This window comes from Lepidochelys olivacea (assembly GCF_965140295.1).
Source record: "Lepidochelys olivacea isolate rLepOli2 genome assembly, chromosome: 3".
NCBI lineage: Eukaryota > Metazoa > Chordata > Testudines > Cheloniidae > Lepidochelys > Lepidochelys olivacea.
Genome location: NC_140413.1, coordinates 148,185,623 through 148,202,535, shown reverse-complemented (window position 1 = coordinate 148,202,535; position 16,913 = coordinate 148,185,623). Strand labels below are relative to the sequence as shown.

The following is a 16,913-nucleotide window of genomic DNA, read 5'->3' as shown; positions in this document are numbered from 1 at the left end:
GGCTGTAAGACTTTCCCCCCCCCCCCCCCCCACATGGGCAAAACAATATATTTCCCTCTAAATTTGTTCTCAGGAACTGCTGGACCATTTTTGTGAAAAATTTCCAAAAAACCTGAGCTTGAGGTAGATATGCAGCATGGAAAATGTCTGCCCATATAGTTAAAGTCCAGCAAAGTTATAAGAAACTGACAACAGGATCTTATCATGCGAAGTGTCAGGCAACCTTAACTATAAGCAGCACTACCTGCTCTACCTATGATGATAGGACACTTTAATTCTGAACTCCGAAATAGCAACTTGTATGTACTCTTAAAATCTGACCACTGGGTAAGTTCCAGATCTATTATATGTGTGGGTGTGTAAAGTCTGAAGTAAGGTATGGTGTTATAGTGAGTGATTTGCAAGTATTGTGTGTAGTGTGTGTGTGTGTGCAGTGGGGGGGGGTTGTGTGGGAAGCGGAAGGGAGTTATTTGTGGAGCTGCAGAATCTGTCAGAATGGTAAATGTCATGTGTGGGTGTAATGATGTGGTGAAAATGGTTCCCTTAACATGTCATTTCCTTGGTTTGAAGGGTTAGCGTGGGAGGGTTTTTCCCTTAAGCAACCTTAACTAGTTTTCAATGTAACATTTGTTTGTAGGAACTATGTGTGTTATATAATGGGAAGCTACTGTGCAAAATCTGGGAGAATAAGAAACGTGATGCACTGGAGTGAATGTTTTTAAACAATCAGTAACAGAAAATAATGGATGGGTCAAACTAGGAGTTCTTCTTTAACAAAACCCGCAGCAGCAAATCTATTTGCTGCTATCACTGGATGCTACTGTGAATGTCTGTATGTAAAGTCTCCTACTGGAAAGTTGCTAAACACAAAGTAAAAGGAGGACAGATAGAAGAAATGATGATGGGCTTGATCTTTCAAGACGCTGAGCCAGATATGAGTATTGTGACAGGGTCGGGCCAGATGGCTATAGGAGAGTAATTTTTTTTTTTTGAAGCAGAAAATAATTTTATTTGTGTAACACTTACAAAGAATCACCAAAAAGGATAAAGCAAAACTATGCAACAAAACAAAAGCAAGCACAAGGTATAACACAGCAGCCTTCAGGAGGAAGAAGTGATCAGGCTAGCCTGGGCCCAGAGCGGGGCAGCTTCCTCGACACTCGTGGTCTTCCACCCCCTCGAGTTACCTAGTGCCACGCCCAGTGTCACCGATTATTCCTCTCCTGAGAGTGCCCGACAAGATGGGCACGGCTGCGGGGTGGCGGTTTAAGGGTGGGGGGGGGGACGTACACCCACGTGTGATAGGACCCCTCCTAGGTGACAGTGATGATGGTATCCACAGCGGCAACGGCTGGGGCCTCTCTCTCTTCCCCTCAATCAAAGGGTCAGACGGAGGGAACCGGATGGGGTCACCGAGCAGAGAACCTCGGACAGCGCCCACCGCTCCTCGAAGGCGTCAAGGGAGTCAGTGGACGCCGCTCAGAGGAACTCCGCCTGGATACGTGAATGTACTGAGGATCAGAAAACGGCCCTACAATCACAGGACGCTTCATTAGCCAACCTCCCCTCTCTGGTTTTATAAATGGCTGTTTTAGCTAGGGCTAGGAGGAGGTTAACCAGGGGATCTCGCGATTTTGTGGGGCCACGGATGGGGAGTGTGTAGATAAAAAGGTGAGGGGAAAAGTGTAGCCAAAAGCGTAAGAAAATATTCACGAGGAGCCGGAAAAGGGGCTGCAGCCTGGCGCACACTAAATATAAGTACGCCAGAGTTTCCCTCACGTTGCAAAAAGGGCAAGTATCCGGGATGGGGGTGAACTGCGTCAAAAACACATCCGTGCTCACAGCTCCGTGAAGGAGCCGCCAAATAATGTCCCCAACGGGCCTTGGGACCAAGGTGGAATACAGGCTGGCCCACCGGGGTTGCTCACCCTCCAAAGGTGGCAGGAGGTCCCGCCACTTTGTATCGGGGTGGGACACCAGGGTGTGGGCGTGAAGGGTGTGAACGTGAGTGTGTATAGATATTTCCGTGGCGCAATTTGGAAGCTGACCGGCTGCAGTTCATGCAGCCAGCTCGCAGTGAAAGGGTGAGGGGTTTGTTGGGATCTACGGGGTAGGGGCCCAATTGAAAGGTCCGGCAGGCCTGGGGTAGAGGGAGGGTGGGCAGGGTGCGCCCTCGCGCACGGCTCGGTTGAGATAAGCCCGAGCAGCGGGCGTTAAGGCGGCCTTCACCTCCTGAAGAACACGCCGGGGGGTATGAGGTCTGGAGAGCCCCATGCACCGAGCAAGCATCAGGGGATCCAGCCAGGCTCCCCGGTCGTAGTCCAGGAGGTCTCCAACTCTCGTGACTTCTGCCAGGACCAAACTCTGGCGCACCGAGTGGGACTCCGCCGCCTGCACACGGAGCTGGGGGTTGTGTAGCAGGGGCTCCGCGAGGAGATCTGCTCCCACGGTGACCGCCACGGACCTGGTTGTTGAAAACAGTTTCCAGGTCCAAGGAGCTCCTGGTAGAAGACCGGCAGCCCAGAGAGGTCTCGCAGAAAACCTCTCGGATAGAGATAAAAGAGCTGCCAGTCGTATTGGAGCCCTTGGAAGTGGCGCAGGAAGGCGTGCGCCAGTATGCTCCACGTCGATCTACCTGCGCTATAAAGGAGCCTCTGCAGGGCCTGGAGGCGGAAGACACGGACCTGAGTGTGCAGACACTTCAGGCCCTGCCCTCCTTCCTTCAGGGGTAGATGAAGAACCCCAACAGGGTCCCAGTACATTCCTGACCAAAAGAACTCTAGAATCGACGTCTGGAGGTTGGTCAGGAAACCCGGGGCCGGGACCAGGGTGTTGAGCCGGTACCAGAGCGTGGACAGGACTAGTTGGTTAAGCACCAGTGCTCTCCCTTGGAGGGAGAGACATCAGAGTAGCCTCGTCCATTTCCGGAGCCACTCTATCACCCTGCCTTCTAAATTTTGCCAGTTCTCCAGCAGAGAAGGGTGCATGGCAGAAAGGTAAACGCCTAGGTACAGCAGTGGACCTGCGCTCCACCGGATGGTCTGAAGCACAGGTGGGATGGAGCTCACCTGACGCCAGTCCCCCACTGCCAAGCCAGAGCTCTTGACCCAGTTGACTCGGGCGGAGGAGGCTGCCAAATAGATGGCCCGGCAAGCCTCCACCCGTGCCAAGTCCCCCGGGTCCTGGACCACGAGGAGCACGACATCGGCGTATGCCGACAGGACCAGCCACAGCTCCGGCTTCTGCAGCACCAACCCTGTCAACCTCCTGCGGAGGAGACAGAGGAAGGGCTCGATTGCCAGAGCGTACAGCTGGCCCGAGAGGGGGCACCCCTGCTGTACTCCTCGCCCGAAGCTGACCGGTTCAGTCAGGGTCCAGCTGAGCCTAGCCAGATGCTCCGCGGAAGCGTACAGCACCCGGAGAAAACTCACAAACTGAGGTCCGAATCCAAATGCCTGCGAAGTGCCCAGGAGGTACCCAGGGTCCAATCTATCGAACGCCTTCTCCTGATCAAGAGACAGGAGGGCGAATGACAGACCGTCTCTATGCCCGAGTTCCAAAAGGTCTCCGACTAGAAATAGGTTGTCAAAAATGCTGCGACCCGGGACAGTATAGGTCTGGTCTGGGTGGATCACGTCCGCCATCACGGACCCTAGCCGCAGCAAGATTGCTTTCGCTACGATTTTGTAGTCCGTGCTAAGAAGCGAGACGGGACGCCAGTTTCGTAAATCGCGGCGGTCCCCCTTCTTCGGCAACAAGGCGAGCACCGCTCGCCTGCACGAAAGAGGAAGGACCCCACCCTGCAAAGACTCAGCCCAGACAGTGGCCAGGTCTGGGCCAAGGATGTCCCAAAACGCGCGGTAGAACTCCACGGTCAGCCCGTCCATGCCCGGAGATTTATTAGTGGGCATGCGATGGAGGGCTTCCAAGAACTCGGCCAGGGTGAGAGGCAGCTCTAGTCGGTCTCGGTCGCCCACGCTGACCGTGGGGAGTTCCTCCCAGAGCACCTTGCAAGCGCCAGGATCGGTCGGATCCGGGGAGAAAAGGCTTGTGTAGAAGTCATGGGCCCTCCCACACATCTCCACCGGTTCCGTGAGGGGGGCGCCGTCTTCTGCTAGAAGGCAGGTGACGTGTTTCCTGGCCCCCCTCGTTTTCTCAAGGGCGTAAAAGAAATGGGAGCCGCGATCCATCTCCCGAAGGAGGCGGATGCGGGATCGAACAAAGGCCCGATGGTCCTCGAGGGCCCGGAGCTCCTCCCGCTTCTCCCAGCACGCTCCGCAAAGGAATGGGTCCTTGGGGCTGGTGGCCAGACGCCTCTCCATCTCTAAGACCTCCCGTTCCAACTGCTCTGTCGCTGCATTTCTCCTTCGGCTGGTGCCCCGAGTGTAGTCACGGCAGAAGAGCTTGGCGCGCACCTTCCCTAGATCCCACCATTGTCGCGCCGAGGGAAAGGCACGCCGCTGCTCTCGCCAGGCCAGCCAAAACTCCCGGAAGGACATCACGAAGCCCTCATCCTCCAACAGGCTGTTGTTAAAATGCCAATAGTCCAGCCCTGGCCTCTCTGTGCGGAGGGAGGCTGTTATGGTGGCTAGATGATGGTCGGAAAATGGGGCCAACCAAATGTTGGAGGAGTGGGCTTGTGAAAGATGGAAACGGGATAAATAAATACGGTCCAACTGAGAGTGGTGTGACCGATGGGCCTCCACCCGGACAAAGGTGAACGTGGAATTGTCATCTGGGTGATGGTCACGCCAGACGTCCGCTTGGGAGCGATGTTCGACTATTCTTCGGAGAATGTTTGCGGCGGCCGGGCTCAGCTTGGCCCCTGAGCAGTCCTGTTCCTCGAGGGTGGTGTTAAAGTCCCCTCCCAGGACTAGGAACTCGTGAGAATCTAGGGTGCCGAGGAAGTCGGACACCCGCTGATAGAATTGCGGCCGCTTCGGGCTCGTTGTCGGGGCATAGATGTTAACGAGGTTGACCACGAGCTCCTCCATACGGACTCGGAGATGCAGCAGGTGGCCCGGCACGGCCTCAGTGACCCCTAGCACCTCGGACCGTAGGTTGGGGGAGAACAGGGTCACCACTCCAGCTTGTCAAATCGTGAAGTGGGTAAAGTAGACCCAGTCCCCCCACTCCAGCCGCCAGCTGTCCTCGGCGGTCGGATCCGTATGGGTCTCCTGCAGGAAAACCACAGAGTACCCCCCTTCCCGAAGGTAAGAGAGCACCTGGGACCTGCGGAAAGCTATCCTGCAGCCCCTGGTGTTCAAAGTTGCGATAACGAGAGGCATCATGCGGAGGGCTGGGGGAGTGGGGTTTCCTTGTTGGCAGGGGTGTTTGCGGCCCCCGGCGCGTCGCGCAACAATCCGTGACCCATCCCGTAAGTGAGTAAATCATCACGGAAGCTGCGGGCCCGCCCGTAGGCCGCAGCACCGTGCCTTCCTTTCCCTCTACCCTCCTTTATAAGGGCCCTTGTGGCCTGGAGGAGTTGATCAAAGTCTCCCCATAGCTGGAAAGCCAGCTGTACCCTGTTGCGGGAGCCACGGATGTCTTCTAAAAACTCCCGCAATGCTTTTCACAGCTCATGGGGGGGGGGGTGTTGCGATTTCCCGGTTATTCCCTAGTGGGGCTCTTGGTGCAGCCTCGTGGTCCGCTGAGGCGGGCAGGCAGGGTGCGGACCACCGACAGGGTATCTGACAGGCTAAAGTTATTAGGTCCGTCTCAAGCCTTGGGGTAGAAGGGGATGGTGGAGGGAAAATTGCAGCTCCTAAAGGGTCGCGGCAGGACAATGCAAAGGCTGCTCCTTGCGGGGAATCCACAAAAAACGGGAAAGAAATAACCCCAGGGGCAGCAATAGCATTGCAGGAAGAGGTGGATTGGGCAGGGACAGGGGTGGGGGCGGGGTCAGTGGCGAGGCTCTGGGCTTCGGGAGGCAAGCAGCTGAGAGGTGGTGCCTCCCGAACAGATTCGAGGGTTAAGGGGATGGGGAGGGGGCTCCCAGTGATGCTAGGCGGAGGCTCTGTGGTGGATTTGGCAGCCATGGCATCAGGTGGTCGACCACCTTCTGTAGGGTGCCCGTCCAGGAAGGCGGTTAGGGGGAGGGAGCATGGGGAAAGGGGGACTGGGGTAAGGTTGCCCAGATCGAGGCCAGCCGGCAGTAGGTCATTCTCTCCCTGGGTGACCGGGGTCAAACCTAGGGCCTCGATCTCCTCATACATGGAGGAGGGGTCGTCTTCTGCCACCCCAGGGGTCTACCCTCTGGTGCCCGCTACGATGGTCGCTTCGGGGTTCGCGGGGGGTTCGGGTGATATTCGGGCAGAAGGGGCTTCCTCAGGGGTCTCAGAGGGGAGGGTCTCCCGTGGAGGAGAGATTCTACCTTCCAGTGCTATTTTGTCTTCCCCTCCCGACACCGGCGGAGGGATCTCACTCGTAGGCACAGTGGAAGGCTCAGTGTCAGTGCCTCCCTTCCTGGTCTTCCGGGGAGCCTCCGCATCGGATGGGTGCAGCGGAGCTCGAGCCTTCCGCTTGCCTCGCTTTCCCTGGACTAGGGTCCAGCCCTCCATAGCATCGTCTGGGGGCTGGTTAGCAGGGGTCGTGTTGGGGGGCAGAGGCGATGGTTCAGGGGCTTGGGGGGGTAACGGTGAGGCAGCATGGGGGGGGCAGATCTCCTTGGGGCGGGCCCTCTCCTATGCCTGGTAATATCTTTGCTGCATCCTCCTCCATAGGCTCTGCTGGATTGTTAACAGCAAGGGCGGGGCTCCCTCGCTCGTCTGGGCGTTGTAGGGGAGGTGTCTCTTGGGCCCGGGCAGGAGCAGCGGTTGATCGAGCAGGAGGAGAGGTGGTTTCAGGTACCGGGCGGCCAGGGGCGTCGGCAACGATGGAGCTGATGTCCTGCCGGGTCTCGGGTGCCCCTCCCCACCGGGCCAAGAAGCAGTATCTTCGGACATGGCCCGCTGATCGGCAGAGGTAGCACCGGGCCTCTCCTGTGGAGTAAAAGACCCGATAGCGGGCTCCCTGGTAGGGGACTAGGAAGGACCCCTCGAGCGCCTCTCCATCACACACTGCCGGCAGCGGTAGAAGCTGCACTTGCCAGCAGAACGAAAAGGATGTGACGGAGGGTGGGGTCCTTGCAGCCCAACGGGAGAGGGCTGATGACAGAAATGGATTTCCCCAGGGTGGAGAGAGTGGGTAACAGGGCGGCATTGGGTAGAAAAGGAGGGACGGAGGTCAGGATTAGGCGGACGCCCAGGTTCTCTAGCGGTTCCAGGGGAACGAACACCCCCCCACCGCCAGGCCCTTCTCCACCGCCTCCTGGGCGGCAGCCTCCGATGCTAAGAAAAAGACGACGTTCCCGTACATTTTGGAGGCTGCCACAATAGCCGTGGGTCCTACCACCCTCACCAACGCCTGCACGTATGTCTCCACGTGGGGCGAGGTGGGCACCAGGAGGCAATGGACGCCGTGCTTCCTGGTCATGATGGGGAAGGGGCCCCGGCCGCTATTGATGGTAGCGGAGGTGGTGGGTGGGCGAGATGATGAGGCCGCAGGCGGTGGGGGGCTGCTACCGCCCGGGCCTACGCCCTGGGGGCCAGGGGAGGGACGCTCGCAGAGCTGGTGGAGGCAACAGCGGGGAGAGACGCCATGGTCAATGTCGAGGCTGCAGCGGTGGGGGCAGCACCTGCCATGGAGGGCCTGGTGGTTGTAGCAGGGCTCTTTCCCCTCTTCACATGCTGGCCTTTCTGGCCAACTGGGGGGGCTCTCCTAGAATCTGGGGGTGGGGGGGGTGTAGCAGCGGCAGTAGTCGCCCCGGTGCCTCCTGCTACCGATGCCCCAGCGGGGGCGGTGGCAGGTGTTTTGGCAGCAGTGGTGGGGGGGGAGGCTTGGGGGTTGGGCAGGGGGGTACGTGGGGGAGGGGCAGCTGAGGTTACTAAAGGGGCCTCACCCCTCTCATTCCCTGCCATCGTGAGCAGGAAGAGGCGGGGAGACACCAGAAGGAGGAGGGGGGAGGGGGAAGCAGATTAACCGCTTCTCCCTGTTGGGCTGCAGGCGGGGGGAGGGGGACCAAATGGGTCGGACTGGACAGGGGAAGGAAACAGGAGTTGGGGTTAGGTAGTAGGGGCAAACTGTGGGGTGGGCAGTCTGGGGGTGGTGGTGGGGGGAACGTGGTCCCACACGTGTTTGTCCAAAGAGTCTCGTTTGGTCGGCTGTTGTGTCTGGTCCGGACGGCGAAATTCAGAGCAAGCAGCTGAATCCAAAGGCAGATGGCAAGTTGCCAGCAGGAACGGACGGCGGGGGGGCCGTGACGGTTATAGTAGTGTTGGGGGGGCACCGATGGATCGGGGGGCAGCTCTGTGCCACACCCCTGTGCCCCTACAAACGCAGTTATGACACAGTCAAACTCCCCCCACACGAGAGTACAGTTCAAAAGTTACTCAGTCTTACAGCCCCCTCTACGATGATTTGTAGCTTCCCTGGGTGATGTCTTTGTCGGCTGTCTTCTCTCCCGGGCTTTGTGGAACATTCCAAAAATGCCAAGTAGATAAGAAGAAAAAAAAATAACTTGTCGGTTAATTACAGGTCCACAGACGAACAGCAAACAGCTGGGTCTGGAGGCTTCCACTCGCCTCCTCCGGGGAGCGGGTCGGCAGTCCCCCCCCCCCGGGGGGTTTCAGCTGGAGCAATAGCAGTGTCCGAGGGCAGGTGTGGGGGGGCTGGCAGGCAAGCTGGCAGCCGACCAGCACTCGAACGGCAGCAAAGAAAAACAACAAAAAAAAACAAAAAACAAAATGAAGAAAAGGCGTCTGGCCCGGTTGCGGGGGGGAACTGAAGCAGGGTCAAAAAGTCAGAAAAGCCCAGGCCAGGGGGCTTTAGGAGAGAATAGAAAGCAGACAGCTGAGCAGCAAGTGAAGTAGGTCCCTTTTCCCTGGGTAAGGTAACAGGGAAGGTTCCAGAACAATCAGGAACCTTCTGGAGACAATTAAGACAGGCTGATTAGAACACCTGCAGCCAATCACGAAGCTGCTAGAATCAATTAAGGCAGGCTAATCCAGGTACCTGGGTTTTAAAAAGGAGCTCACTTCAGTTTGTGGTGGGTGTGAGGAGCTGGGAGCAAGAGGCACTAGGAGCTGAGAGTGAGAACGTGGACTGTTGGAGGACTGAGGTGTACAAGCATTATCAGACACCAGGAGGAAGGTCCTATGGTGAGGATAAAGAAGGTGTTGGGAGGAGGCCATGGGGAAGTAGCCCAGGGAGTTGTAGCTGTCACACAGCCGTTCCAGGAGGCACTCTAGACAGCTGCATTCCACAGGGCCCTGGGCTGGAACCCGGAGTAGAGGGCGGGCCTGGGTTCTCTCCAAATCCTCCCAACTCCTGGTCAGACACAGGAGAAGTCGACCTAGACTGTGGGTTCAGAAAAACGGCCAAGTTGAGGGCTGCTGTGAAGCTCCAAGGCAAGCAAATCTGCCAATAAGCACAAGACCCACCAAGGTAGAGCAGGAACTTTGTCACAGTATCTTCAACTCCCACTGAAGTCAATGAGCATTGAGGGTGCTCAATGCTTTGAACCCTAGAAGCAGTCTCAACTCCCCTTGTCTGTGATAAACTTAATCTCAAAGTGATGTATTGAAAGATAAAATAATGAAAAAATGAATCATAAGTTAAGACAATATTTTATTTTCAGAACCACGAAAGGACTCAAATAATCTTATTTTCCCCTATCTTTAGCACACAAAATAAATAATCCAACTATGATTCTCTCATCCACCCCTGCCCACAAAGAACACTTAAAAGACTATGCAAGGACAATCCCAGAGCTAGATTTTAAAAAAACGAACCCTGGCCAATGGGATTGAGGAGCCTGCGAAACAAGCTCACACTTCCAGGTTATGAACATCCCAGTCCACATGAATTTAACTGGAATGGCCTCTCCAAGAGAAGTAACTGATTGGTATCCACTGGTAAAGACACTACAAATGAATTAACGGTCTCTCCACTCAGCTTGTGTTTGGATTGGATTTATAATCAGGTCTGAGCTTGTTCTCTGAAGCACAGGGCCAAACAAAACAAACATGTTTTGCGTATGTTTCTGCTTGGACCCAATTATAAATACTGCCCTACAATCAGTATTTTCTTAAATTTCTTCGAATAAACACAGTTCCTCCTTCATTGTTTAGCCAACGTAGAACTATCATGTATACATGTACATTTTATTTTAACAATCTCAAATTACTTGATCTCACTTTGGAATCTTTTTGTTGTCAGTAAAAAATAACAAAACAAAAAAAGTTTTTTTTTAAATGCTACCCCTGAGCAACCCTGATTTACTAATATGCTCACTTCATAATTTCTGATGTATAATGGTGAAAATCTTCATGACCTACATTTTTAAAAGTGCATGCACAAAAGTACAATTAAGCTTGCTTGCACACAACCCCTTCACTTGTGCATCCATACTGGTTGTTGGATAGGAGTCCTTCTGAAAATCTGGACCAGTATGTCTTATGCCAGAATAAACTAGCCTAGGACAGCCTGTCCCACAGCAGGTGATGAGGATCATTTCAAACAAATATAAAAACAATGAAAAATACTTTGAACTGTCTTCTAAAGAAAACATTTTAAAGTCATTCTAAGTCACTCAAAAGAATGTGTGGTGCTGGATTGCTACCAGTTTACGGGTTACTGAAACGCAGACAAGGCAATCAGGATCCTACAGAATACAGGGTATTTTGTGTCTGTCTGTTTAATTATTATAGAAATAGGTTAACAAATTTCTTCTATGCTGAGTAATTTAGATTAAAGTACAAATGAGGATATATTTAAAATGGAATAATTGACTGTGGTTTTAATTCACTGATTATCAAATCAATGTTGAAGAGGTTAGGAAAAAAATCCCAGAAAACACACACCAGAGAAAAATTCATGCCAAAAAGCAAAAGGTACAAATTTTTAGGTCAGATGTGCTGGGACTTCTCTCTCATTCTATGAAATGACAGTGTTTGGTGGCAGCTTTATATTCCAAACAGCAAATGTAACCCTTTGTTCAATTTTTGTTGTTACACAAATGTAAAACATTAAAGATGAGCCTTACTGTGGACAGAGTTTTTATAAACAGATTGCAAGGGAAGAGATTAAAATGAAGTGTTAGACTCCAGGCAAGCAGAAGTTCAAGTATTGCCCAAATTATCACCCATCACAGAATTGCAAAAGAAGAGCTTTACTTTTGTTGTTGTATTTATTCTTCCATAATAGGATGTGTTATTTAATATTTTCATCAAATATCCAGAAGTTAAACATAACCATGATCAAATTTGCTACATTAAAATTAGAGGGGTATCAAATATTCAGAAAGACAGACAAAGTTAACTGGAGAAATTAGAAACACTAGTTTGGAAACAACAGGGGAAGATTCAATACTAACATACTGCTATTTAACTTGCCAGTGGTTTGGCTTCCTTAATTTCACTGCCATACTTCTACTACTGTAGAGTCAAAACTCTGTCACATTGGCCTCTCTTTTCATTCAGCATCCACTGTTTCAACATTCACATTTATATGAGCCAATGGTATGTACACAGAAGCCTTCCCCACAGATGTGAGGTCTCAAACCTTCAACAAAATCTGAGAAGTGGGACAGGGGGAGAAACCAAAAGATGCACATAAACTTAAATTCATCATCAAGTAACCAGCACACACAATATATGCATTACCCCTATTCTTTCTTGTATGTTTGTCAGGTAGTAGAGAATTACAAAAGAAAATGTTAATGTTCAACTTAAGAAGAGGAATTTAACAAACACTGGAGAGTAATATATTGTATATTAGAAACATTATGGGACAGGCAGATCTTGCCTTCAGTTGCACTGGTGTAAATCCAGAAAAACTACTCCCAGATCCTCAAACGTACTTAGGTGCCTAACTCCTGTTGACTTCAATAGGAATTAGGCACTTAAATACTTTTGAGGACCTGGTCCTCTGTGTTTCTTGGAGTTCTCTGTATTACACTCTATCAGGGTGATCTGCCCCTTTGAGAGCCAGGATGCAGCCAGCCCTGTTCTGGAAAGAAGCAGTATCAGGTGATTGGGTCTGTTGATTACCAGCTTGGTGATACAGATGTGGGCCCCACTTCCATGAGGGAGCCTGGGTCCAGGAGCGTGATGGGAGAATACTCTCCTGTACTGCAGAAGAGGACTGTGAGGGAATAAGAGGCCCTGCAAACTGCTCTTACCCTCTGCCTCCACAGCTGGCTGAAGGTTCTGACCACCAAATTGCAGGAGACTAGAGGGCAGGGGTACAGTCTCATGTTGAGAACAGAACTATTACTTTATGTTGTCAGGCCACATTTCCTTTTTTGTGTTGGACAAAAAACAGAGCCCTGAGGCAAGGGCTATGAGTTGATCTGGATGTGGCTAGTTATTTTTCCCAGGCTGGTGATCAAATCTACCACCCTATACATACTCTGTTGGAAGATGACCAGAGAAGGTCAGATCCACAGCTATGTGGAGTCACCTGCAATTTTCCTATGCAAAGAGAAGAGAGAAGAGGACACAAGGGCTGTGCATGCAACTGAAGCCTCAGAGAGAAGTGGAGGGAAGAGTGATCAAGGCAACATATAAATGTTACATGAATAGTGTATTCACACTGTAGTGCTTACAGATGGCAAGAACGGACAGTTGGGTAATTCTACGGAAAACTGTGGAAAAGCAGATTGTCCTACCAAATTTGGGACAGTTGTGAGGTAAGGAGTTGTTTTGTAATTTTTTTTAAATATCTCACTCTGCAGCCAATCAGTTGAGGGGAAAATAAAAAAAATGATCAGGGAGACTCTTGATTTCATATCTGCAAAAAGCAATAACTTTTAAAATAAATAATTCTCAACACTCAATGTGGTTAACCATGTCCCTCTGTAGCTATACACATAAAAACACCTTGGGGTAGGGTTTGGGGTTTTTTGCCCTCTTCCTAACAAATATGTAATGAAGAAAACATTATATTGATCTCTTAGGCCCCATCCTCAAAGGTATTTAGGTGCAAAACTGACATTGATTTTGAGGATCTGGGCTTTAGGGCCTGATTCAATGCTTATTGAGTGCAAAGGGAGTATTTTCAATGACTTCAATTAACTTTGGCTCAGGCTCTTAATGATTAGTTTTAAAATTATTATTCTCATCATCATTTTAATAAAGAAGAGCAGTGGTTACCAATGCATTCTGTTCCTTCTTCATTGGCCATGAATCCTGTTTGGCAAATGCACAGGAAACTCCCTTCTGTATTTTCACAGTGCCCAAGGGAGCACAGATGGGGAGTCTGAGCACACTCATTGATATCTGTTTAAGAAATAAAAATATAAGGATATTGAAAAATGGAACATAATTGGGCATGAGTCTTTTCCCGACCCCACCCAACAAATACGTGCATTTGAAAAGATAGGGCTTGTAATGAGTTTAACTGTCTGAAAGCCTATAACACTTTGTTCTCTTAAACAGCCTCAAGAAGGGTATATCAAATCGTTGTAGATGGGAAAATCAGGCTTACTGGCTTAAGCTCTAGGAGTACCGCAATTACGTAAAGACTAAACAGTGGACACGATTCAAATCTCCATTTGCAAGTAATTAATGCTACAACAGTATTTGTGGTACTCCCCATATTAAGCATTGGCATTGCTATACAATTATAAGAATTTTAAATCTTCATTATTCTAGGTGTATTTGTATAAAATGTATTTAAATAAATAGTGTATTCGCACCAGTCAGGAGAGGTATTATTTTTGAGTAGTTATTGACTTTCTGATAACGTAAAAATGAGTAACAGAACATTTGAAAATATAATACAATCAAATGTAAAAATTACTGTGTTCATTCAGTATTACAGTTGACATTTTGTTTACACAGAAGTCAGGAACTTGATTCCTGATTCAGTTGTGACTGATCATCTGCTGTAATTCACAAGCAGCCTTTTGTATTCTTGTATATAGTGTTAACTTTAATGCCTTAATATAGGTAAAATATGGTAATATAAGTAACATATGGCTTAACTATAGTTGCTGTGGGCACCATAAGTCTGAACTTCTGGTTCCTGGACATGTAAAATCTCACCAATAAAACTGCATTAATAGAATGTTTGCATATATAACTTTATTTATTATTTTCAAAGAAAAAATGCAGAGAAAGGACTGATTCATCCTTCAAATACGTAAAGTATACTTGGTCCTGCCTCAGCGTGGTGAGATGGATTACATCAGTGGTTCTCAACGCAGGGTACGCAGAGGTCTTCCAGTGGGTACATTAACTCATCTAGATATTTGCTTAGTTTTACAACAGACTACATAAAAAACACTAGCGAAGTCAGTACAAGCTAAAATTTCAAACTGGCAATGACTTGTTTATACTGCTCTATATACTATACACTGAAATGTAAGCAGAATATTTATATTCCAATTGATTTATTTTATTATATGGTAAAAATTAGAAAGTAAGCACTTTTTCAGTAATAGTGTGTTGTGACACTTTTGTATTTTTACACCTGATTTTGTGAGCAAGTAGTTTTTAAGTGAGGTGAAACTTGGGACTATTCAAGACAAATCAGACTCCTGAAAGGGGTACAGTAGTCTGGAAAGGTTCCGAGCCACTGCCCTAGAGCACAAGGTCTACATCTTCCTAGCAGCCAAGCAATGCAAGGCATCCCAAAGAAGGCAGGAAAGGCGCGAGGGTAACCGCTTCTTGCTCAACCCACTCCTCATTAGCCAGCATAAGAGAGTCAACTGCACTCTCAGGATAGTAGCAGCAGCACAGTCCAATGTGCACTGGGGAAATCTGAGAGAAATTCTGTTTCCCTGAGGCAGGATCCCTCCCAGAGCACCTCATGGGGTGGTGTGATCCTGCATCTCCCAAAATGCAGACTAGTGCCTCCAAAGCATGATCGAACCCACGAGTAAAACAGATTTTGACACTCACCATGCTCTATATATTTGTCAAACACACACTCATTGAGACAGGTCAGACAAGCTAAAATGGTTTCCTGCTTATTAACCTCAACTTCTAGTGATTTCAGTGAGACCTTTCATGAGCACTAAGTTCACACACACAAAAGTTTTTTAAAAAATTCCATTAGTCTTTGACTGGCTGAAAGGTTCACTGGAGCCGGCTTTTGGCAAATATTTCTCAATATACAAAAATTACATTTTTGAGTAGTTTTGGCATGTACAGAAGAGGATTTCTACATTCTACATAGCACCTTGCAGGAACACTCTATTTGAAAATGCTTCATACAGTGATTACTTTAGATTATTGAAGAAGTTCTTTCATACCAGAGCATTTTGTCTGTTGATCATTCAGCTTGTACCCATCATAGCAGATGCAGGTGTATCCCACAGGCAAATTAACGCAGTGTCCTGCTCCGCAGATATCAGGGTTCACTGTGCACTCATTGATTTCTAGATACACACACACAGAGAAAAAACTTATTACAAACTATCTTAAATAGTTCCGTAAATGGGTGATATTCAGTTATTCCAGCTAAAAGGAGAGGAACACTGAAGTCAGTTGTGACCACACTGATCGGTCCAACTTACCTTGAGTGCCTAACAGACCTACGGTCAGATGACTCTTCCCTCTCCCCTTTCTGCCCCCCCCCCCCAAGTCAAGTGTGTGCATATGCAAATCAAAAGTGAAGATAGAGTAAAATGAACATAATCATAGATGTTAAACTGTTAGCTGTAGCAGATTACAGAATTATTTTCACAGACTGCAGTTTTTAGCAATATCACAGGCTGTCTATGAAAACACACATTTCTAATTATGTGAAATATAGATTTGGCTACTTTATTATGAGCAGTATGACAACTTGGTTCAATATGAGGATTGTTTTGGAGACCGCTCACAATATCAACCTCATTTTAAATTTCAAAACATTCTGTCTTAGAATGTAGTTTCATTAGTTTTGTCCTTAAACTTAATTTAAACCCTCTTTACCAACCTTGCAAGTCTAGGATTCAGGATATTTGCTGTTGAAATGGTGTCCAAATGGAAACCTTTCAAGTCAAAGAGGAGGAGGAAAGGTAAGAAAACTTTGAAAAACTATTGAAAAGGTTTGAGCACTAGTGTGTTACATGAAAGAATGTTACCTATGGACGATATATTTTCTGGATAAGGACCATGAATTATGTATGAAGATTATTAAAATCCCTCATTAAAGATCAAATTCCTTTGGGGTGCAATTATAAAAAGTCATGTGAAATGCTACTATGAGACATGGACTTGGCACTGGAAAAGGTAATATTTGAATGCCAAGCGGTATAACAAAGAAGAATGCAAATCATGGCTGTAAAGAGTGACTAAGAACTCAAGTGAAGGCAAAATGTTATTCAGAAATCCATCAAAGAAAGAAGCTGCAAAATCAAATGAATGGCTAAAAAATATGCACGAGTGGTTACATGTGAGGAACAAATTCCACTTCGGAGTGAATGTGAACTGTCACTGAGGGGAAAAAGGGTTAACGGTAAAACGAGAGTTTGTGACACATAGCACATTGAGGAAAGTGACCAGACTTGACCGTACACACATATGAGGTGGTAGGTCTAATCAAGAGGGATACGTCATGAAGAGTCTGAATGACAAGACGACATGTTCACGGGAAAAGGATGTTTCCCAGTTACTTACAAGATGCAATTATGGGAAGAGACAAAGCTTGTTATATATGCCACCCTAAATGCTCCACAAGCCTAGGGAGAGCTGGAAAACTTGACAGCAAATGGGATTATTCTGAAGAGCTGACAGGCTGGGTTCACTCCTTGGCAACTGTAGAGACAAAAGGAGCTGGCTCAGACTTTGACCTGACTTCAAGGAGTTGAACAAGACAATTTAGAAGATATATTTCTTCTTGCCCACAAGGTATGAAATGTTTGCTGACATGGCAGGATCCAA

At 48.9% G+C, this 16,913-nt stretch overlaps 1 protein-coding gene across 10 annotated transcripts in view; it reads right to left on the bottom strand.

Moving 5' to 3' along the window:
* Positions 1–16,913, bottom strand: part of LTBP1 (latent transforming growth factor beta binding protein 1) — a 377,380-nt gene that overhangs the window by 103,353 nt on the left and 257,114 nt on the right. For 9 of the 10 annotated variants that reach the window (XM_084624994.1, XM_084624997.1, XM_084624996.1 and 6 more), the window contains 2 exons: positions 15,299–15,424; positions 13,194–13,319 (listed from right to left, as the gene is read on the bottom strand). In XM_084624994.1, the coding sequence (XP_084481120.1) occupies positions 13,194–13,319; positions 15,299–15,424 (252 nt within the window). Of the gene's footprint in view, positions 1–11,535; positions 11,614–13,193; positions 13,320–15,298; positions 15,425–16,913 lie in introns of all 10 variants that reach the window. The other variant, XM_084625002.1, reaches the window with a different exon arrangement.